The 22,725-nt window shown below is 53.1% G+C and overlaps 1 protein-coding gene across 1 annotated transcript in view; it reads right to left on the minus strand.

The window, feature by feature from the left end:
- Positions 1-21,903, minus strand: part of LOC123724047 (vacuolar protein sorting-associated protein 13B) — a 29,501-nt gene extending 7,598 nt beyond the window's left edge. Inside the window, exon 1 of the mRNA XM_045713951.1 lies at positions 21,424-21,903. Coding sequence (XP_045569907.1) covers positions 21,424-21,520 — 97 coding nt within the window. The 5' untranslated portion in view covers positions 21,521-21,903. The remainder of the gene's footprint in view (positions 1-21,423) is intronic.
- Between the last annotated feature and the right edge of the window lie 822 nt (positions 21,904-22,725).

Raw genomic sequence — 22,725 nt, forward strand, 5'->3', positions numbered from 1 at the left:
ACAAGGCTGGGGGGGTACTGAGAGACAAGGCTGGGGGGGTACTGAGAGACAAGGCTGGGGGTACTGAGACAAGGCTGGGGGGTACTGAGAGACAAGGCTGGGGGTACTGAGAGACAAGGCTGGGGGGTACTGAGAGATAAGGCTGGGGGGGTACTGAGAGACAAGGCTGGGGGGACTGAGAGACAAGGCTGGGGGGTACTGAGAGACAAGGCTGGGGGGGTACTGAGAGACAAGGCTGGGGGGACTGAGAGACAAGGCTGGGGGGTACTGAGACAAGGCTGGGGGGTACTGAGACAAGGCTGGGGGTACTGAGAGACAAGGCTGGGGGGTACTGAGACAAGGCTGGGGGGTACTGAGAGACAAGGCTGGGGGGGTACTGAGACAAGGCTGGGGGGGACTGAGAGACAAGGCTGGGGGTACTGAGACAAGGCTGGGGGGGTACTGAGACAAGGCTGGGGGGTACTGAGAGACAAGGCTGGGGGGGTACTGAGAGACAAGGCTGGGGGGACTGAGAGACAAGGCTGGGGGGTACTGAGACAAGGCTGGGGGGTACTGAGACAAGGCTGGGGGGTACTGAGAGACAAGGCTGGGGGGGTACTGAGACAAGGCTGGGAGGGACTGAGAGACAAGGCTGGGGGGGTACTGAGACAAGGCTGGGGGGACTGAGAGACAAGGCTGGGGGCGTACTGAGAGACAAGGCTGGGGGGGACTGAGAGACAAGGCTGGGGGGTACTGAGAGACAAGGCTGTGGGGGGTACTGAGAGACAAGGCTGGGGGGTGACTGAGAGACAAGGCTGGGGGGACTGAGAGACAAGGCTGGGGGGGTACTGAGAGACAAGGCTGGGGGGGACTGAGAGACAAGGCTGGGGGGGTACTGAGAGACAAGGCTGGGGGGTACTGAGACAAGGCTGGGGGGACTGAGAGACAAGGCTGGGGGGTACTGAGACAAGGCTGGGGGGTACTGAGAGACAAGGCTGGGGGTACTGAGAGACAAGGCTGGGGGGGTACTGAGAGACAAGGCTGGGGGGACTGAGAGACAAGGCTGGGGGGGTACTGAGACAAGGCTGGGGGGGTACTGAGACAAGGCTGGGGGGTACTGAGACAAGGCTGGGGGGTACTGAGAGACAAGGCTGGGGGGGGTACTGAGAGACAAGGCTGGGGGGACTGAGAGACAAGGCTGGGGGTACTGAGACAAGGCTGGGGGGTACTGAGACAAGGCTGGGGGGGTACTGAGAGACAAGGCTGGGGGGGTACTGAGACAAGGCTGGGGGGGACTGAGAGACAAGGCTGGGGGGGTACTGAGACAAGGCTGGGGGGGACTGAGAGACAAGGCTGGGGGCGTACTGAGAGACAAGGCTGGGGGGACTGAGAGACAAGGCTGTGGGGGGACTGAGAGACAAGGCTGGGGGGGTACTGAGAGACAAGGCTGGGGGGACTGAGAGACAAGGCTGGGGGTACTGAGACAAGGCTGGGGGGTGAGGGACTGAGAGACAAGGCTGGGGGGGTACTGAGACAAGGCTGGGGGGACTGAGAGACAAGGCTGGGGGGTACTGAGACAAGGCTGGGGGGACTGAGAGACAAGGCTGTGGGGGGGACTGAGAGACAAGGCTGGGGGGGTACTGAGAGACAAGGCTGGGGGGGACTGAGAGACAAGGCTGGGGGGGACTGAGAGACAAGGCTGGGGGGGTACTGAGAGACAAGGCTGGGGGGGTACTGAGAGACAAGGCTGGGGGGGTACTGAGAGACAAGGCTGGGGGGGGTACTGAGAGACAAGGCTGGGGGGGTACTGAGAGACAAGGCTGGGGGGGTACTGAGAGACAAGGCTGGGGGGGTACTGAGAGACAAGGCTGGGGGGTACTGAGACAAGGCTGGGGGGTACTGAGAGACAAGGCTGGGGGGGTACTGAGAGACCAGGCTGGGGGGGTACTGAGAGACAAGGCTGGGGGGTACTGAGAGACAAGGCTGGGGGGTACTGAGAGACAAGGCTGGGGGGGTACTGAGAGACAAGGCTGGGGGGGTACTGAGAGACAAGGCTGGGGGGTACTGAGAGACAAGGCTGGGGGGGTACTGAGAGACAAGGCTGGGGGGGTACTGAGAGACAAGGCTGGGGGGTACTGAGACAAGGCTGGGGGGGGTACTGAGAGACAAGGCTGGGGGGGGTACTGAGAGACAAGGCTGGGGGTACTGAGAGACAAGGCTGGGGGGGTACTGAGAGACAAGGCTGGGGGGGTACTGAGAGACAAGGCTGGGGGGGTACTGAGACAAGGCTGGGGGTACTGGGAGACAAGGCTGGGGGGACTGAGAGACAAGGCTGGGGGGGACTGAGAGACAAGGCTGGGGGGGACTGAGAGACAAGGCTGGGGGGTACTGAGAGACAAGGCTGGGGGGGTACTGAGACAAGGCTGGGGGGTACTGGGAGACAAGGCTGGGGGGGACTGAGAGACAAGGCTGGGGGGGACTGAGAGACAAGGCTGGGGGGTACTGAGAGACAAGGCTGGGGGGGTACTGAGACAAGGCTGGGGGGTACTGAAACAAGGCTGGGGGGTACTGAGAGACAAGGCTGGGGGGTACTGAGAGACAAGGCTGGGGGGGTACTGAGAGACAAGGCTGGGGGGGTACTGAGAGACAAGGCTGGGGGGGACTGAGAGACAAGGCTGGGGGGGTACTGAGAGACAAGGCTGGGGTGTAGGCTCTGTACCATATTTTTGCAACCCAGACAAGGCCTTGTCTCTCAGAGCAGCACGAGGCTGGGGAACTCCCAGGCAGACCTCGTCTCTCTCAGAGCAGCACTAGGCTGGGGAACTCCCAGGCAGACCTCGTCTCTCAGAGCAGCACGAGGCTGGGGAACTCCCAGGCAGACCTTGTCTCTCTCAGAGCAGCACTAGGCTGGGGAACTCCCAGGCAGACCTCGTCTCTCAGAGCAGCACTAGGCTGGGGAACTCCCAGGCAGACCTCAGCTCTCAGAGCAGCACGAGGCTGGGGAACTCCCAGGCAGACCTCGTCTCTCAGAGCAGCACGAGGCTGGGGAACTCCCAGGCAGACCTCGTCTCTCAGAGCAGCACGAGGCTGGGGAACTCCCAGGCAGACCTCATCTCTCTCAGAGCAGCACGAGGCTGGGGAACTCCCAGGCAGGCCTTGTCTCTCTCAGAGCAGCACTGAACTAACTGTGGATATCATCATCCTATTACAACAGAGAGAACCTCATCCCAACTGGCCCGACGACTCCACTTCTCCCATGGTGCATCATTTACAGGCCAGCTGACCAGAGCAGAAAGCACCACGGCATGATGAGGTAAAACACAGCTGCAGCCACGATGACAATCTTAATATTCTCACTAATTAGGAGGTTTGAAGTCCTCTCCTCTCCTCTCCCCTCCCCTTCCCCTCCTCTTCCCTCCCCTCTCCGCTCCCCTCCCCCCTCCCCTCCTCTGCCCTCTCCCCTCCCCTCCTCCCCTCTCCTCCTCTGCCCTCTCCCCTCCCCTCCTCCCCTCTCCTCCTCTGCCCTCCCCTCCCCTCTCCCCTCCTCTCCTCCCCTCTCCTCTCCCCTCCTCTCCCCTCCCCCTCCTCTGCCCTCCCCTCCTCCCCTCCTCCTCTCCTCTCCTCTCCTCTCCTCTCCTCTCCTCTCCTCTCCTCTCCTCTCCTCTCCTCTCCTCTCCTCTCCTCTCCTCTCCCCTCCTCTCCTCCCCTCTCCTCTCCCCTCCTCTCCCCTCCCCCTCCTCTGCCCTCCCTCCTCCCCTCCTCCTCTCCTCTCCTCTCCTCTCCTCTCCTCTCCTCTCCTCTCCTCTCCTCTCCTCTCCTCTCCTCTCCTCTCCCCTCCAGCCAGCCCATAATGACCATGTGTTTCCGTGGAGACCCTGGCTGTGCTGCAGCCCTGTCCCTCCACTACTAACGGCCCCGTTAGTGGATCACTGATCTGGTGCCATGGGCAGAGAGAGGTGTAGCCGTTAAACAGAGACGGCCCTCTCCCTCTGTGTGTGTGGTGTGTGTGTGTGTGTGTGTGTGTGTGTGTGTGTGTGTGTGTGTGTGTGTGTGTGTGTGTGTTCGCTCAGCCTGTACTCTGCCACCCCAGCCTATTATCATGTGGTCAGGGAGAGAGCAGAGGAGAACCACACTCATATTTATGGTCGACTGTTGAGCGTCGGACGCCTGAGTCGAACGGACAGCAAGTTACCATCCCTACCCTACTGCCACACACACACACACACACACACACACACACACACACACACACACACACACACACACACACACACGTTACACACACACACACACACACACACACACACACACACACACACACACACACACACACACACACACGTTCATACACACAGGGGGAAAGAAAAGCTTCCTGAATTTCATATTTTCAATCACTAAATATTTTCGCCACATGGTTGAAAGCAGATCCTTTGGCAAGACAGGAAGAGGCTCTAAATATCTCTCTCTGCAGCACGACAAGCAACAGGCCTGGCTCCCTGGCTAGCCCAGTCTGGACAACATTAGACCTGCCTGGCCTGTCAGGACAACATTAGACCTGCCTGGCCTGTCAGTACAACATTAGACCTGCCTGGCCTGTCAGGACAACATTAGACCTGCCTGGCCTGTCAGTACAACATTAGACCTGCCTGGCCTGTCAGTACAACATTAGACCTGCCTGGCCTGTCAGGACAACATTAGACCTGCCTGGCCTGTCAGTACAACATTAGACCTGCCTGGCCTGTCAGTACAACATTAGACCTGCTTACCTGGCCTGTCAGGACAACATTAGACCTGCCTGGCCTGTCAGGACAACATTAGACCTGCCTGGCCTGTCAGGACAACATTAGACCTGCCTGGCCTGTCAGGACAACATTAGACATGCCTGGCCTGTCAGGACAACATTAGACCTGCCTGGCCTGTCAGGACAACATTAGACCTGCCTGGCCTGTCAGTACAACATTAGACCTGCCTGGCCTGTCAGTACAACATTAGACCTGCCTGGCCTGTCAGTACAACATTAGACCTGCCTGGCCTGTCAGTACAACATTAGACCTGCCTGGCCTGTCTGTACAACATTAGACCTGCCTGGCCTGTCAGTACAACATTAGACCTGCCTGGCCTGTCAGTACAACATTAGACCTGCCTGGCCTGTCAGTACAACATTAGACCTGCCTGGCCTGTCTGGACAACATTAGACCTGCCTGGCCTGTCAGTACAACATTAGACCTGCCTGGCCTGTCAGTACAACATTAGACCTGCCTGGCCTGTCAGTACAACATTAGACCTGCCTGGCCTGTCTGGACAACATTAGACCTGCCTGGCCTGTCAGGAAAACATTAGACCTGCCTGGCCTGTCAGTACAACATTAGACCTGCTTACCTGGCCTGTCAGTACAACATTAGACCTGCCTGGCACTTCTGTCTGTACAACATTAGACCTGCCTGGCCTGTCTGGACAACATTAGACCTGCCTGGCCTGTCAGTACAACATTAGACCTGCCTGGCCTGTCAGTACAACATTAGACCTGCCTGGCCTGTCAGTACAACATTAGACCTGCCTGGCCTGTCAGGACAACATTAGACCTGCCTGGTCTGTCAGTACAACATTAGACCTGCCTGGCCTGTCTGGACAACATTAGACCTGCCTGGCCTGTCAGTACAACATTAGACCTGCCTGGCACTTCTGTCTGTACAACATTAGACCTGCCTGGCCTGTCTGGACAACATTAGACCTGCCTGGCCTGTCTGTACAACATTAGACCTGCTTACCTGGCCTGTCAGGACAACATTAGACCTGCCTGGCCTGTCAGGACAACATTAGACCTGCCTGGCACTTCTGTCTGTACAACATTAGACCTGCCTGGCACTTCTGTCTGTACAACATTAGACCTGCCTGGCCTGTCAGTACAACATTAGACCTGCCTGGCCTGTCAGTACAACATTAGACCTGCCTGGCCTGTCTGGACAACATTAGACCTGCCTGGCCTGTCAGTACAACATTAGACCTGCCTGGCCTGTCAGTACAACATTAGACCTGCCTGGCCTGTCTGTACAACATTAGACCTGCCTGGCCTGTCTGGACAACATTAGACCTGCCTGGCCTGTCAGGACAACATTAGACCTGCCTGGCCTGTCAGTACAACATTAGACCTGCCTGGCCTGTCTGTACAACATTAGACCTGCCTGGCCTGTCAGTACAACATTAGACCTGCCTGACCTGTCTTGACTACAGAGTCTGGGTCTACAGCAGCTCTGTCGTCTTGACTACAGAGTCTGGGTCTACAGCAGCTCTGTCGTCTTGACTACAGAGTCTGGTTCTACAGCAGCTCTGTCGTCTTGACTACAGAGTCTGGGTCTACAGCAGCTCTGTCGTCTTGACTACAGAGTCTGGTCTACCGCAGCTCTGTCGTCTTGACTACAGAGTCTGGTCTACAGCAGCTCTGTCGTCTTGACTACAGAGTCTGGGTCTACAGCAGCTCTGTTGTCTTGACTACAGAGTCTGGGTCTACAGCAGCTCTGTCATCTTGACTACGTGTGTTTATTCGTTCCAGATGAAGGCTGAACAACATCTTAACTGTAACTTGTCATGTGTCCTTCCGTACAACACTGTCAGTGGTGTCTTGTGTGACTGTGAAGTTTATGAGAGAGAAACAGATCATTATGGGGGGAAAAACAGGGCTGTCAGTCCCATATGTTAAAGCCATAGGTCTCTGGAGGGTACAGGGGAAACACAGGGCTGTCAGTCCCATATGTTAAAGCCATAGGTCTCTGGAGGGTACAGGGGGAAAACAGGGCTGTCAGTCCCATATGTTAAAGCCATAGGTCTCTGGAGGGTACGGGGGAAACACAGGGCTGTCAGTCCCATATGTTAAAGCCATAGGTCTCTGGAGGGTACAGGGGAAAAACAGGGCTGTCAGTCCCATATGTTAAAGCCATAGGTCTCTGGAGGGTACAGGGGGAAAACAGGGCTGTCAGTCCCATATGTTAAAGCCATAGGTCTCTGGAGGGTACAGGGGAAAAACAGGGCTGTCAGTCCCATATGTTAAAGCCATAGGTCTCTGGAGGGTATAGGGGAAACACAGGGCTGTCAGTCCCATATGTTAAAGCCATAGGTCTCTGGAGGGTATGGAGAAACACAGGGCTGTCAGTCCCATATGTTAAAGCCATAGGTCTCTGGAGGGTATGGAGAAACACAGGGCTGTCAGTCCCATATGTTAAAGCCATAGGTCTCTGGAGGGTACAGGAGAAACACAGGGCTGTCAGTCCCATATGTTAAAGCCATAGGTCTCTGGAGGGTACAGGAGAAACACAGGGCTGTCAGTCCCATATGTTAAAGCCATAGGTCTCTGGAGGGTACGGGGGAAAAACAGGGCTGGCAGGTCCATATGTTAAAGCCATAGGTCTCTGGAGGGTACAGGAGAAACACAGGGCTGTCAGTCCCATATGTTAAAGCCATAGGTCTCTGGAGGGTACGGAGAAACACAGGGCTGTCAGTCCCATATGGTAAAGCCATAGGTCTCTGGAGGGTATAGGGGAAACACAGGGCTGTCAGTCCCATATGTAAAGCCATAGGTCTCTGGAGGGTACAGGGGAAACACAGGGCTGTCAGTCCCATATGTTAAAGCCATAGGTCTCTGGAGGGTACGGAGAAACACAGGGCTGTCAGTCCCATATGTTAAAGCCATAGGTCTCTGGAGGGTACAGGGGAAACACAGGGCTGTCAGTCCCATATGTTAAAGCCATAGGTCTCTGGAGGGTACAGGGGAAAAACAGGGCTGGCAGGTCCATATGTTAAAGCCATAGGTCTCTGGAGGGTATGGAGAAACACAGGGCTGTCAGTCCCATATGTTAAAGCCATAGGTCTCTGGAGGGTATGGAGAAACACAGGGCTGTCAGTCCCATATGTTAAAGCCATAGGTCTCTGGAGGGTACAGGAGAAACACAGGGCTGTCAGTCCCATATGTTAAAGCCATAGGTCTCTGGAGGGTACAGGAGAAACACAGGGCTGTCAGTCCCATATGTTAAAGCCATAGGTCTCTGGAGGGTACGGGGGAAAAACAGGGCTGGCAGGTCCATATGTTAAAGCCATAGGTCTCTGGAGGGTACAGGGAAAAACAGGGCTGTCAGTCCCATATGTTAAAGCCATAGGTCTCTGGAGGGTACGGAGAAACACAGGGCTGTCAGTCCCATATGTTAAAGCCATAGGTCTCTGGAGGGTATGGAGAAACACAGGGCTGTCAGTCCCATATGTTAAAGCCATAGGTCTCTGGAGGGTATGGAGAAACACAGGGCTGTCAGTCCCATATGTTAAAGCCATAGGTCTCTGGAGGGTATGGAGAAACACAGGGCTGTCAGTCCCATATGTTAAAGCCATAGGTCTCTGGAGGGTATGGAGAAACACAGGGCTGTCAGTCCCATATGTTAAAGCCATAGGTCTCTGGAGGGTACAGGAGAAACACAGGGCTGTCAGTCCCATATGTTAAAGCCATAGGTCTCTGGAGGGTACAGGAGAAACACAGGGCTGTCAGTCCCATATGTTAAAGCCATAGGTCTCTGGAGGGTACGGGGGAAAAACAGGGCTGGCAGGTCCATATGTTAAAGCCATAGGTCTCTGGAGGGTACAGGAGAAACACAGGGCTGTCAGTCCCATATGTTAAAGCCATAGGTCTCTGGAGGGTACGGAGAAACACAGGGCTGTCAGTCCCATATGGTAAAGCCATAGGTCTCTGGAGGGTACGGAGAAACACAGGGCTGTCAGTCCCATATGTTAAAGCCATAGGTCTCTGGAGGGTACAGGGGAAACACAGGGCTGTCAGTCCCATATGTTAAAGCCATAGGTCTCTGGAGGGTACGGAGAAACACAGGGCTGTCAGTCCCATATGTTAAAGCCATAGGTCTCTGGAGGGTACAGGGGAAACACAGGGCTGTCAGTCCCATATGTTAAAGCCATAGGTCTCTGGAGGGTACAGGGGAAAAACAGGGCTGGCAGGTCCATATGTTAAAGCCATAGGTCTCTGGAGGGTACAGGGGAAAAACAGGGCTGGCAGGTCCATATGTTAAAGCCATAGGTCTCTGGAGGGTACGGGGGAAAAACAGGGCTGTCAGTCCCATATGTTAAAGCCATATGTCTCTGGAGGGTACAGGGGGAAAACAGGGCTGTCAGTCCCATATGTTAAAGCCATAGGTCTCTGGAGGGTATGGAGAAACACAGGGCTGTCAGTCACATATGTTAAAGCCATAGGTCTCTGGAGGGTACAGGGGAAAAACAGGGCTGTCAGTCCCATATGTTAAAGCCATAGGTCTCTGGAGGGTACAGGAGAAACACAGGGCTGTCAGTCCCATATGTTAAAGCCAGAGACCATCAGAGCCTCGACAGAAACACCCAGCATCCCATGTGTGATGTCCCGTACCACTAAAGTCCAGCTGTTGTTGCCAGGGGATTCAAGGTGGCTCTGTAGCTCTATCCACTTCATGTGTTTTGAGTTTGGAAAACTATCTCACTGGGAGGCATGGTGCCAACTGAAGGCAGGGGGAGGCAGGGGGGAGACAGGGGGGAGACAGGGGGGAGGCACGGATCCAACGAAATGAAATGGATCCTGAAGAGCTGAGCCAAGACTTCACCATGTTACTGAAGGCAGGGGGGAGGCAGGGACTGAGACAGGGGCTGTGTGTGTGTGTGTGTGTGTGTGTGTGTGTGTGTGTGTGTGTGTGTGTGTGTGTGTGTGTGTGTGTGTGTGTGTGTGTGTGTGAGAGAGAGAGGCAGGGACTGAGACAGGGACTGAGACAGGGACTGTGTGTGAGAGAGCGAGGCAGGGACTGAGACAGGGACTGAGACAGGGACTGTGTGTGAGAGAGCGAGGCAGGGACTGAGACAGGGACTGAGACAGGGACTGTGTGTGAGAGAGCGAGGCAGGGACTGAGACAGGGACTGAGACAGGGACTGTGTGTGAGAGAGCGAGGCAGGGACTGAGACAGGGACTGAGACAGGGACTGAGACAGGGACTGTGTGTGTGAGAGAGAGAGAGAGAGGCAGGGACTGAGACAGGGACAGTGTGTGATCAACAGGGGGGCTTTGGGTATAACTTAGGGAGTCCATCCAGAACAGTCCTAACAGAGTTAGTCCATCCAGAACAGTTCTAACAGAGTTAGTCCATCCAGAACAGTTCTAACAGAGTTAGTCCATCCAGAACAGTTCTAACAGAGTTAGTCCATCCAGAACAGTTCTAACAGAGTTAGTCCATCCAGAACAGTTCTAACAGAGTTAGTCCATCCAGAACAGTTCTAACAGAGTTAGTCCATCCAGAACAGTTCTAACAGAGTTAGTCCATCCAGAACAGTTCTAACAGAGTTAGTCCATCCAGAACAGTTCTAACAGAGTTAGTCCATCCAGAACAGTTCTAACAGAGTTAGTCCATCCAGAACAGTTCTAACAGAGTTAGTCCATCCAGAACAGTTCTAACAGAGTTAGTCCATCCAGAACAGTTCTAACAGAGTTAGTCCATCCAGAACAGTTTTAACAGAGTTAGTCCATCCAGAAGTCCTCCCTCCTCCTCCTCCTCCCTCCTCCTCCTCCTCCCCCTCATCAACCTCCCCCTCATCAACCCCCCCTCCTTCCCCCTCCTCCTCCTCCCTCCTCCTCCTCCGCTGAACTATAAATGTACCTCTACCTTGGGGACTGTCCGGCCAGAGGACTTCAGCCTCCACTGCTTTTCATAATGACAGGATCCAGTAACGGACTTCAGTGTCAATGTAATCCCTCCTTCCTCCATGTCTCCCCTGGCAGAGGGATGACCTATTGTTGCCTGGAGGAAGGGGTCTTCACCTCGCTGGGGGGCTGGTTCTACACTGAAGACTGACAGGCAGGTTGTCAGAGGACCCGCTCTGCTCCCCACAGCCTGGATTCATATTCTCCCCTCCCTCCCTCCCTCCTTCTCTCCCTCCCTCCCTCCCTCCGGTAGCATCCTGTGTGTTACCCTGATCCATCTAATATCTATGTGACATGGAGACCAACAGAGTAGCAGAACATTTACCTGTCTGTCTGTCTGTCTGTCTGTCTGTCTGTCTGTCTGTCTGTCTGTCTGTCTGTCTGTCTGTCTGTCTGTCTGTCTGTCTGTGTTCCAAATGGAACCCTATTCCCTATATAGTATGCCATTTGTGACACAGCCTAACCCAGAGGACATGATATAGCTTCCAGTACCTCCACCACTACCAGTGATCCGTTAGTAACCGAAGACCCTCTGTCTCGTTCCCATGACAACACACCGGGAACCACTACCAGTGATCCGTTAGTAACCGAAGACCCTCTGTCTCGTTCCCATGACAACACGCCGGGAACCACTACCAGTGATCCGTTAGTAACCGAAGACCCTCTGTCTCGTTCCCATGACAACACGCCGGGAACCACTACCAGTGATCCGTTAGTAACCGAAGACCCTCTGTCTCGTTCCCATGACAACACACCGGGAACCACTACCAGTGATCCGTTAGTAACCGAAGACCCTCTGTCTCGTTCCCATGACAACACACCGGGAACCACTACAAGTGATCCGTTAGTAACCGAAGACCCTCTGTCTCGTTCCCATGACAACACACCGGGAACCACTACCAGTGATCCGTTAGTAACCGAAGACCCTCTGTCTCGTTCCCATGACAACACACCGGGAACCACTACCAGTGATCCGTTAGTAACCGAAGACCCTCTGTCTCGTTCCCATGACAACACACCGGGAACCACTACCAGTGATCCGTTAGTAACCGAAGACCCTCTGTCTCGTTCCCATGACAACACGCCGGGAACAAACTATCTGTGTTCTGTAGCGGCACGATGAGAATCATCTAGAAACCTAAAACAACCAACATGGAAGAAAAACGTAAGTTCCAATGTTTCAGTCCTGTGGAAAATGTCCGTAATGGCACCCTATTCCCTATATAACGCACTACTTTTGTCCACTACTTTTCCCACTGTCCCACCCCTGATTCGCCACAACAAAGTCTGCCTGATAGAACACAGGAAACGGCCCATGATGCATCACTGTCTAGGGCTCCAACCCGTAACCACAACGTGACAAAGGAGGAATAACGCAGAGGGCTCTGAGTAGTGCACTATATAGGGAATAGGGTACCATTGGGTCCTGGTCTATAGTAGTGCACTATATAGGGAATAGGGTTCCAACTCTCTCCCTCCCTCCCTCCCTCTCTCTCTCTTTCTCCCTCTCTCTCCACGTCCCTCTCTCCCCCTCCCTCTCTCTCTCTCCCTCCTCCCTCTCTCCCTCTCTCCCTCCTCCCTCTCTCTCTCCCCCTCCCTCTCTCTCTCTCCCTCCTCCCTCTCTCCCTCCTCCCTCTCTCCCCCTCTCTCTCTCTCTCTCCCCCTTTCTCTCCCTCCCTCCCTTTCTCTCTCTCTATCTTCCCCTCCCTCTCTCTCTCCCCTCCCTCCCTCTCTCTCCCTCCCTCCCTTTCTCTCTCTCTCTCCCCCTTTCTCTCCCTCCCTCCCTTTCTCTCTCTCTCTCCCCCTTTCTCTCCCTCCCTCCCTTTCTCTCTCTCTATCTCCCCCTCCCCTCTCTCTCTCCCCTCCCTCCCTCCCTCTCTCTCTCTCTCTCCCTCCCTCTCTCTCTCCCCTTCCTCTCTCTCTCCCCCTCCCTCTCTCTCTCCCCTCCCTCCCTCTCTCTCTCTCTCTCTCTCCCTCTCTCTTTCCCCCCTCCCTCTCTCTCTCCCCTTCCTCTCTCTCTCCCCCTTTCTCTCTCCCCTCCCTCCCTCTCTCTCCCCTCCCTCTTTCTCTCTCTCCCCTCCCTCCTCTCTCTCTCTCTCTCCCCCTCCCTCCCTCTCTCCCCCTCCCTCCCTCCCTCTCTCCCCCTCCCTCCCTCTCTATCTCCCCCCTCCCTCCCTCTCTATCTCCCCCTCCCTCCCTCTCTATCTCCCCCTCCCTCCCTATCTTTCTCCCTCTCTCTCCCCCTCTCTCTTTCTCTCTCTCTCCCCTCCCTCCCTCTATCTCTCTCCCCCTCCCCCTCCCTCCCTCCCTCTCTCTCTCCCCTCCCTCCCTCTCTCTCTCCCCCTCCCTCCCTATCTTTCTCCCTCTCTCTCCCCCTCCCTCTTTCTCTCTCTCTCTCCCCCTCCCTCTCCCTCTTTCTCTCTCTCTCCCCTCCCTCCCTCCCTCTCCCTGTCCCCCTCCCCCTCCCTCTTTCTCTCTCTCTCTCCCCCTCCCTCTCTCTCCCCCTCTCTCTCTCTCTCTCGTTGTTTTTCCATTGTTTTCCATGCTGAGTGTTTTGAAACTGTGTTTATGAAAAGTCAACACATCAGAAATGGATGAAAGCTGAAAAGCTGTTGAAAATCAGTGCGGGCCGCAGCGCGGAGAATGTTCTCACTGCGGAGTTATGTAGATTTCAGTAAACAAGTGCAAATTGTTGAGGTTTTAATTAAAATATTTGACAATCATTTTATCTGAAGTAACCCTATATAACATCTGTAGAGCAGATGAACTCTGTTCTCCCCCGTTCCCTCCCTCCCTCCCTCCCTCCCCCGTTCCCTCTCTCCCTCCCCAGAGAAACTCTGTCCTCCCCCGTTCCCTCCCTCCCTCCCCAGCCCCTCTAACCCCCTATGTTCAGTGAACAGAAGTGACTCTCAGAGTTTCCAGATCCCAATATGCCTTTCTACCCATCTCCTGTTATTGGCCCGATAGATAGGTTGATACTGCCAGGACATATCCTGGAACTCCCTCCCTCCATCCATCCATCAATCTCCCTCCCTCCCTCCCTCCCTCCCTCTCTCCATCCATCTCCCTCCCTCCCTCCCTCTCTCCATCCCTCTCCCTCCCTCCCTCCCTCCCTCCCTCCCTCCCTCCCTTTCCCCTCCCTCCCTCCCTCCCTCCCTCTCTCCATCCATCCATCTCCCTCCCTCCCTCCCTCCCTCTCTCCATCCATCCCTCCCTCCCTCCCTCTCCCCCTCCCTCCCTCCCTCCCTCCCTCCCTCCCTCCCTCCCCCGTCTAACCATTACCAATCTCTTCTCTAGCTGTTGAACCCAGCAGGTAGGACCTCCCTGTCTAGGTCATTGATAAAGTAGTCTCTGTTCTGGTCCTGGTACCGACCATACCGTGTCAGTGTGTTGAACAGAACTCTCTGGTTCTGGTACCGACAGTACCGTGTCAGTGTGTTGAACAGAACTCTCTGGTTCTGGTACCGACCATACCGTGTCAGTGTGTTGTAACAGAACTCTCTGGTTCTGGTACCGACCGTACCGTGTCAGTGTGTTGTAACAGAACTCTCTGGTTCTGGTACCGACCGTACCGTGTCAGTGTGTTGTAACAGAACTCTCTGGTTCTGGTACCGACCGTACCGTGTCAGTGTGTTGTAACAGAACTCTCTGGTTCTGGTACCGACCGTACCGTGTCAGTGTGTTGTAACAGAACTCTCTGGTTCTGGTACCGACCATACCACAGAGAAACAGATAGGGGGGGTCTGAGAGACCACAGAGAAACAGATAGGGGGGGTCTGAGAGACCACAGAGAAACAGATAGGGGGGGTCTGAGAGACCACAGAGAAACAGATAGGGGGGGTCTGAGAGACCACAGAGAAACAGATAGGGGGGGTCTGAGAGACCACAGAGAAACAGATAGGGGGGGTCTGAGAGAGAAGCTCTTTAAGTCTCTTGTCTCAACACAGCTTAGGGAGGAAACCTTGACAAACCCTCTGGAAACATCAGAGCACCACATGGTGATGAAGAAACAATATAATAAACATTATAAAGAGCAGAAACAGAGAGGTTTAGTCAGAGAGGTCTGGTCTGGACCGGACCGGTCTGGTCTGAGAACATGATGCAGTCCTGACTGTTACGAGAGGTTCAGCCCTCTGGTCTGGCTATTTGAGGACGGGTGCGTCCCAAATATCACCCTATTCCCTATAAAGTGCACTACTTTTGACCAGAGCCCTATGGGGGTAGTGCACTACTTTAGACCAGAGCCCTATGGGGTAGTGCACTACTTTAGACCAGAGCCCTATGGGGGTAGTGCACTACTTTAGACCAGAGCCCTATGGGGTAGTGCACTACTTTAGACCAGAGCCCTATGGGGGTAGTGCACTACTTTAGACCAGAGCCCTATGGGGGTAGTGCACTACTTTAGACCAGAGCCCTATGGGGTAGTGCACTACTTTAGACCAGAGCCCTATGGGGGTAGTGCACTACTTTAGACCAGAACCCTATGGGGGTAGTGCACTACGTAGTGGAGAAGGTGCCATTTGGTCCTCCATGGTAATGTTGTGGTTACGGCTCGGAGAACACAACAGTGATGCATCATGGTCCGTGTTCAACCAGGAGGACTTTGTTGTGGTCGAAACAGAACATTGGCTTCCCAGCTACGCCTCACCCAGGTCACATGACAGGGGCTTGGACTCTACAAATCCTTCACTGAGAGTGTTTTAACCTCTTGTATTGTTTGGTGGTTTGGTCGTACCGCTGTCAGACAGAGAAATATGTTGACAGGGATTACAGCAACAGAAAGCCCCCAGCAAGGTACTAGGAGTCAGACAGACAGGTACTAGGAGTCAGACAGACAGGTGCTAGGAGTCAGACAGACAGGTACTAGGAGTCAGACAGACAGGTACTAGGAGTCAGACAGACAGGTGCTAGGAGTCAGACAGACAGGTACTAGGAGTCAGACAGACAGGTACTAGGAGTCAGACAGACAGGTACTAGGAGTCAGACAGACAGGTGCTAGGAGTCAGACAGACAGGTACTAGGAGTCAGACAGACAGGTACTAGGAGTCAGACAGACAGGTACTAGGAGTCAGACAGACAGGTACTAGGAGTCAGACAGACAGGTACTAGGAGTCAGACAGACAGGTACTAGGAGTCAGACAGACAGGTGCTAGGAGTCAGACAGACAGGTACTAGGAGTCAGACAGACAGGTACTAGGAGTCAGACAGACAGGTACTAGGAGTCAGACAGACAGGTACTAGGAGTCAGACAGACAGGCTGAATGAGATCTCTAAGGGCCCTCAGCAAGGTGCTAGGAGTCAGACTCAGTCGTCCCTGTAGCCCAGGTCTACAGTATTTACCACACTGTACACCGCCCCTGTAGCCCAGGTCTACAGTATTTACCACACTGTACACCGCCCCTGTAGCCCAGGTCTACAGTATTTACCACACTGTACACCGCCCCTGTAGCCCAGGTCTACAGTATTTACCACACTGTACACCGCCCCTGTAGCCCAGGTCTACAGTATATACCACACTGTACACCGCCCCTGTAGCCCAGGTCTACAGTATTTACCACACTGTACACCGCCCCTGTAGCCCAGGTCTACAGTATATACCACACTGTACACCGCCCCTGTAGCCCAGGTCTACAGTATTTACCACACTGTACACCGCCCCTGTAGCCCAGGTCTACAGTATTTACCACACTGTACACCGCCCCTGTAGCCCAGGTCTACAGTATATACCACACTGTACACCGCCCCTGTAGCCCAGGTCTACAGTATTTACCACACTGTACACCGTCCCTGTAGCCCAGGTCTACAGTATTTACCACACTGTACACCGCCCCTGTAGCCCAGGTCTACAGTATATACCACACTGTACACCGCCCCTGTAGCCCAGGTCTACAGTATTTACCACACTGTACACCGCCCCTGTAGCCCAGGTCTACAGTATATACCACACTGTACACCGCCCCTGTAGCCCAGGTCTACAGTATTTACCACACTGTACACCGCCCCTGTAGCCCAGGTCTACAGTATTTACCACACTGTACACCGCCCCTGTAGCCCAGGTCTACAGTATATACCACACTGTACACCGCCCCTGTAGCCCAGGTCTACAGTATTTACCACACTGTACACCGTCCCTGTAGCCCAGGTCTACAGTATTTACCACACTGTACACCGCCCCTGTAGCCCAGGTCTACAGTATTTACCACACTGTACACCGCCCCTGTAGCCCAGGTCTACAGTATTTACCACACTGTACACCGTCCCTGTAGCCCAGGTCTACAGTATTTACCACACTGTACACCGCCCCTGTAGCCCAGGTCTACAGTATATACCACACTGTACACCGCCCCTGTAGCCCAGGTCTACAGTATATATACCACACTGTACACCGCCCCTGTAGCCCAGGTCTACAGTATATACACCACACTGTACACCGTCCCTGTAGCCCAGGTCTACAGTATATACCACACTGTACACCGCCCCTGTAGCCCAGGTCTACAGTATATACACCACACTGTACACCGCCCCTGTAGCCCAGGTCTACAGTATTTACCACACTGTACACCGCCCCTGTAGCCCAGGTCTACAGTATTTACCACACTGTACACCGCCCCTGTAGCCCAGGTCTACAGTATTTACCACACTGTACACCGTCCCTGTAGCCCAGGTCTACAGTATTTACCACACTGTACACCGCCCCTGTAGCCCAGGTCTACAGTATTTACCACACTGTACACCGCCCCTGTAGCCCAGGTCTACAGTATATACCACACTGTACACCGCCCCTGTAGCCCAGGTCTACAGTATTTACCACACTGTACACCGCCCCTGTAGCCCAGGTCTACAGTATATACCACACTGTACACCGCCCCTGTAGCCCAGGTCTACAGTATTTACCACACTGTACACCGCCCCTGTAGCCCAGGTCTACAGTATTTACCACACTGTACACCGTCCCTGTAGCACAGGTCTACAGTATTTACCACACTGTACACCGCCCCTGTAGCCCAGGTCTACAGTATTTACCACACTGTACACCGCCCCTGTAGCCCAGGTCTACAGTATATACACCACACTGTACACCGCCCCTGTAGCCCAGGTCTACAGTATTTACCACACTGTACACCGCCCCTGTAGCCCAGGTCTACAGTATTTACCACACTGTACACCGCCCCTGTAGCCCAGGTCTACAGTATTTACCACACTGTACACCGTCCCTGTAGCCCAGGTCTACAGTATTTACCACACTGTACACCGCCCCTGTAGCCCAGGTCTACAGTATTTACCACACTGTACACCGCCCCTGTAGCCCAGGTCTACAGTATTTACCACACTGTACACCGTCCCTGTAGCCCAGGTCTACAGTATTTACCACACTGTACACCGCCCCTGTAGCCCAGGTCTACAGTATTTACCACACTGTACACCGCCCCTGTAGCCCAGGTCTACAGTATTTACCACACTGTACACCGCCCCTGTAGCCCAGGTCTACAGTATTTACCACACTGTACACCGCCCCTGTAGCCCAGGTCTACAGTATTTACCACACTGTACACCGCCCCTGTAGCCCAGGTCTACAGTATTTACCACACTGTACACCGCCCCTGTAGCCCAGGTCTACAGTATTTACCACACTGTACACCGCCCCTGTAGCCCAGGTCTACAGTATATACACCACACTGTACACCGTCCCTGTAGCCCAGGTCTACAGTATATACACCACACTGTACACCGCCCCTGTAGCCCAGATCTACAGTATTTACCACACTGTACACCGCCCCTGTAGCCCAGGTCTACAGTATTTACCACACTGTACACCGCCCCTGTAGCCCAGGTCTACAGTATTTACCACACTGTACACCGTCCCTGTAGCCCAGGTCTACAGTATTTACCACACTGTACACCGCCCCTGTAGCCCAGGTCTACAGTATTTACCACACTGTACACCGCCCCTGTAGCCCAGGTCTACAGTATTTACCACACTGTACACCGTCCCTGTAGCCCAGGTCTACAGTATTTACCACACTGTACACCGCCCCTGTAGCCCAGGTCTACAGTATTTACCACACTGTACACCGCCCCTGTAGCCCAGGTCTACAGTATTTACCACACTGTACACCGTCCCTGTAGCCCAGGTCTACAGTATTTACCACACTGTACACCGCCCCTGTAGCCCAGGTCTACAGTATTTACCACACTGTACACCGTCCCTGTAGCCCAGGTCTACAGTATTTACCACACTGTACACCGCCCCTGTAGCCCAGGTCTACAGTATTTACCACACTGTACACCGCCCCTGTAGCCCAGGTCTACAGTATTTACCACACTGTACACCGCCCCTGTAGCCCAGGTCTACAGTATATACCACACTGTACACCGCCCCTGTAGCCCAGGTCTACAGTATTTACCACACTGTACACCGCCCCTGTAGCCCAGGTCTACAGTATATATACCACACTGTACACCGCCCCTGTAGCCCAGGTCTACAGTATTTACCACACTGTACACCGTCCCTGTAGCCCAGGTCTACAGTATATACACCACACTGTACACCGCCCCTGTAGCCCAGGTCTACAGTATTTACCACACTGTACACCGCCCCTGTAGCCCAGGTCTACAGTATTTACCACACTGTACACCGTCCCTGTAGCCCAGGTCTACAGTATATACACCACACTGTACACCGCCCCTGTAGCCCAGGTCTACAGTATTTACCACACTGTACACCGCCCCTGTAGCCCAGGTCTACAGTATTTACCACACTGTACACCGTCCCTGTAGCCCAGGTCTACAGTATATACCACACTGTACACCGCCCCTGTAGCCCAGGTCTACAGTATTTACCACACTGTACACCGCCCCTGTAGCCCAGGTCTACAGTATTTACCACACTGTACACCGTCCCTGTAGCCCAGGTCTACAGTATATACCACACTGTACACCGCCCCTGTAGCCCAGGTCTACAGTATATACCACACTGTACACCGCCCCTGTAGCCCAGGTCTACAGTATTTACCACACTGTACACCGCCCCTGTAGCCCAGGTCTACAGTATTTACCACACTGTACACCGCCCCTGTAGCCCAGGTCTACAGTATATACCACACTGTACACCGCCCCTGTAGCCCAGGTCTACAGTATTTACCACACTGTACACCGCCCCTGTAGCCCAGGTCTACAGTATATACCACACTGTACACCGCCCCTGTAGCCCAGGTCTACAGTATTTACCACACTGTACACCGCCCCTGTAGCCCAGGTCTACAGTATATATACCACACTGTACACCGTCCCTGTAGCCCAGGTCTACAGTATTTACCACACTGTACACCGCCCCTGTAGCCCAGGTCTACAGTATATACAGCTGGATTATGGGGTATTGTGATGTCATTATGGGGTATTGTGATGTCATTATGGGGTATTGTGATGTCATTATGGGGTATTGTGATGTCATTATGGGGTATTGTGATGTCATTATGGAGTATTGTGATGTCATTATGGGGTATTGTGATGTCATTATGGGGTATTGTGATGTCATTATGGGGTATTGTGATGTCATTATGGGGTATTGTGTGTAGATTGATGAGGAAAAAAACTATTCTATTCATTTTAGAATGAGGCTGTGAACTTCAAGGGGTCTTAATACTTTCCCAAAGGCACCGTCTAAATGGCATCAAACCTGATTGGCAATTAGTTGTTTACAATATGTATTGGTCTGGTAATTTCCTGAACACCATTTTAAACACTGCAACACATTGTCCCCATAGGGACAAAATCAGTAAAGTAAAGTTCCTCTCGGAGGTCAGAAAACAAACTGTATCAGTTCAGGTCAGGTTATAGCCTGGCATGCCTCCTACAGGTCATAGAACTGTACTGGGACTTCACTTCCCAGGTGCCTCGAGGTGTAGTCCTCATAGAACTGTACTGGGACTTCTCTTCCCAGGTGCCTCGAGGTGTAGTCCTCATAGAACTGTACTGGGACTTCTCTTCCCAGGTGCCTCGAGGTGTAGTCCTCATAGAACTGTACTGGGACTTCTCTTCCCAGGTGCCTCGAGGTGTAGTCCTCAAAGAACTGAGGAACGTGAGCTGCCCCTGAGACAATAATATCAACTGGGAATACTCCTGGGATCTAAGTTGAACGTGAATACAGGGGCTACTCTGAGAGAGAGGGAGAGAAGAGAGAGGGGGGAGAGAAAGAAGGGGAAGAGGGGGAGAGAAGGGGAAGAGGGGGAGAGAAGAGAAAGAGGGGGAGAGAAGAGAGAGGGGGAAGGGAGAGGGGGAGAGAAAGAAGGAGAAGAGGGGGAGAGAAGAGAAAGAGGGGGAGAGAAGAGAGAGGGGGAAGGGAGAGGGGAGAGAAGAGAGAGGGGGGAAGGGAGAGGGGGAGAGAAGAGAGAGGGGAGAGAAAGAAGGGGAAGAGGGGGAGAGAAGAGAAAGAGGGGGAGAGAAAGAAGGAGAAGAGGGGGAGAGAAGAGAGAGGGGGAGAGAAGAGAGAGGGGGAAGGGAGAGGGGGAGAGAAGAGAGAGGGGGAGAGAAGAGAGAGGGGGAAGGGAGAGGGGGAGAGAAGAGAAAGAGGGGGAGAGAAAAAAGAGGGGGAGAGAAAAAAGAGAGGGGGAGAGAAGAGAGAGGGGGAGAGAAGAGAGAGGGGGAAGGGAGAGTGGGAGAGAAGAGAGAGGGGGAAGGGAGGGAGCTGCATTTTTCAACTGTAAAAAGACAATAGGGAAGATAACTGGTTAAAGCTCTTACCGTCTAGCTTGGGCCCAGTCTTCATGTTCATGGTACACTTCATATCCGACACCGACCAGGTCAGGCTGGGCCGGGCAGGGTGAGACTCAGTCTCCATGACAACCACGATCTGGGCGGTGCGGAGGGACACCTTGTGAAAGGGTGCCAGGGATCTAAGGGAACTGAGGTAGGAGGGGTCGGGACGAGGGGGAGAGGAGGACGAGGTCCTGCCGGGGGAGGAATGAGGGGTGGAGGGGGGTTTGGGAGCCTCCCAGTAGTGTTCAGGTAGGACCTTCCTCAGGTAAGCCTTGGTCTGCTCCAGTTTCACCAGTGTAGGGTTCACCTTCAGGGGCCGGGACAGCTCCACCTTCAGCTCCGCTGGACGAACACAAGACAGAGTTACCGTAATACTAAATATTAACAGGACAGAGAGTTACCGTAATACTAAATATTTACAGGAGAGAGAGTTACCGTAATACTAAATATTAACAGGACAGAGAGTTACCGTAATACTAAATATTAACAGGAGAGAGTTACCGTAATACTAAATATTAACAGGAGAGAGAGTTACCGTAATACTAAATATTAACAGGAGAGAGAGTTACCGTAATACTAAATATTTACAGGAGAGAGAGTTACCGTAATACTAAATATTAACAGGAGAGAGAGTTACCGTAATACTAAATATTAACAGGAGAGAGTTACCGTAATACTAAATATTAACAGGAGAGAGTTACCGTAATACTAAATATTAACAGGAGAGAGAGTTACCGTAATACTAAATATTAACAGGACAGAGAGTTACCGTAATACTAAATATTTACAGGAGAGAGAGTTACCGTAATACTAAATATTAACAGGAGAGAGAGTTACCGTAATACTAAATATTAACAGGAGAGAGTTACCGTAATACTAAATATTAACAGGAGAGAGAGTTACCGTAATACTAAATATTAACAGGATAGAGAGTTACCGTAATACTAAATATTAACAGGAGAGAGTTACCGTAATACTAAATATTAACAGGAGAGAGAGTTACCGTAATACTAAATATTAACAGGAGAGAGTTACCGTAATACTAAATATTAACAGGAGAGAGAGTTACCGTAATACTAAATATTAACAGGAGAGAGAGTTACCGTAATACTAAATATTAACAGGAGAGAGAGTTACCGTAATACTAAATATTAACAGGAGAGAGTTACCGTAATACTAAATATTAACAGGAGAGAGTTACCGTAATACTAAATATTAACAGGAGAGAGAGTTACCGTAATACTAAATATTAACAGGAGAGAGAGTTACCGTAATACTAAATATTAA

This window comes from Salmo salar, unplaced genomic scaffold (assembly GCF_905237065.1).
Source record: "Salmo salar unplaced genomic scaffold, Ssal_v3.1, whole genome shotgun sequence".
NCBI classification, from domain to species: domain Eukaryota; kingdom Metazoa; phylum Chordata; class Actinopteri; order Salmoniformes; family Salmonidae; genus Salmo; species Salmo salar.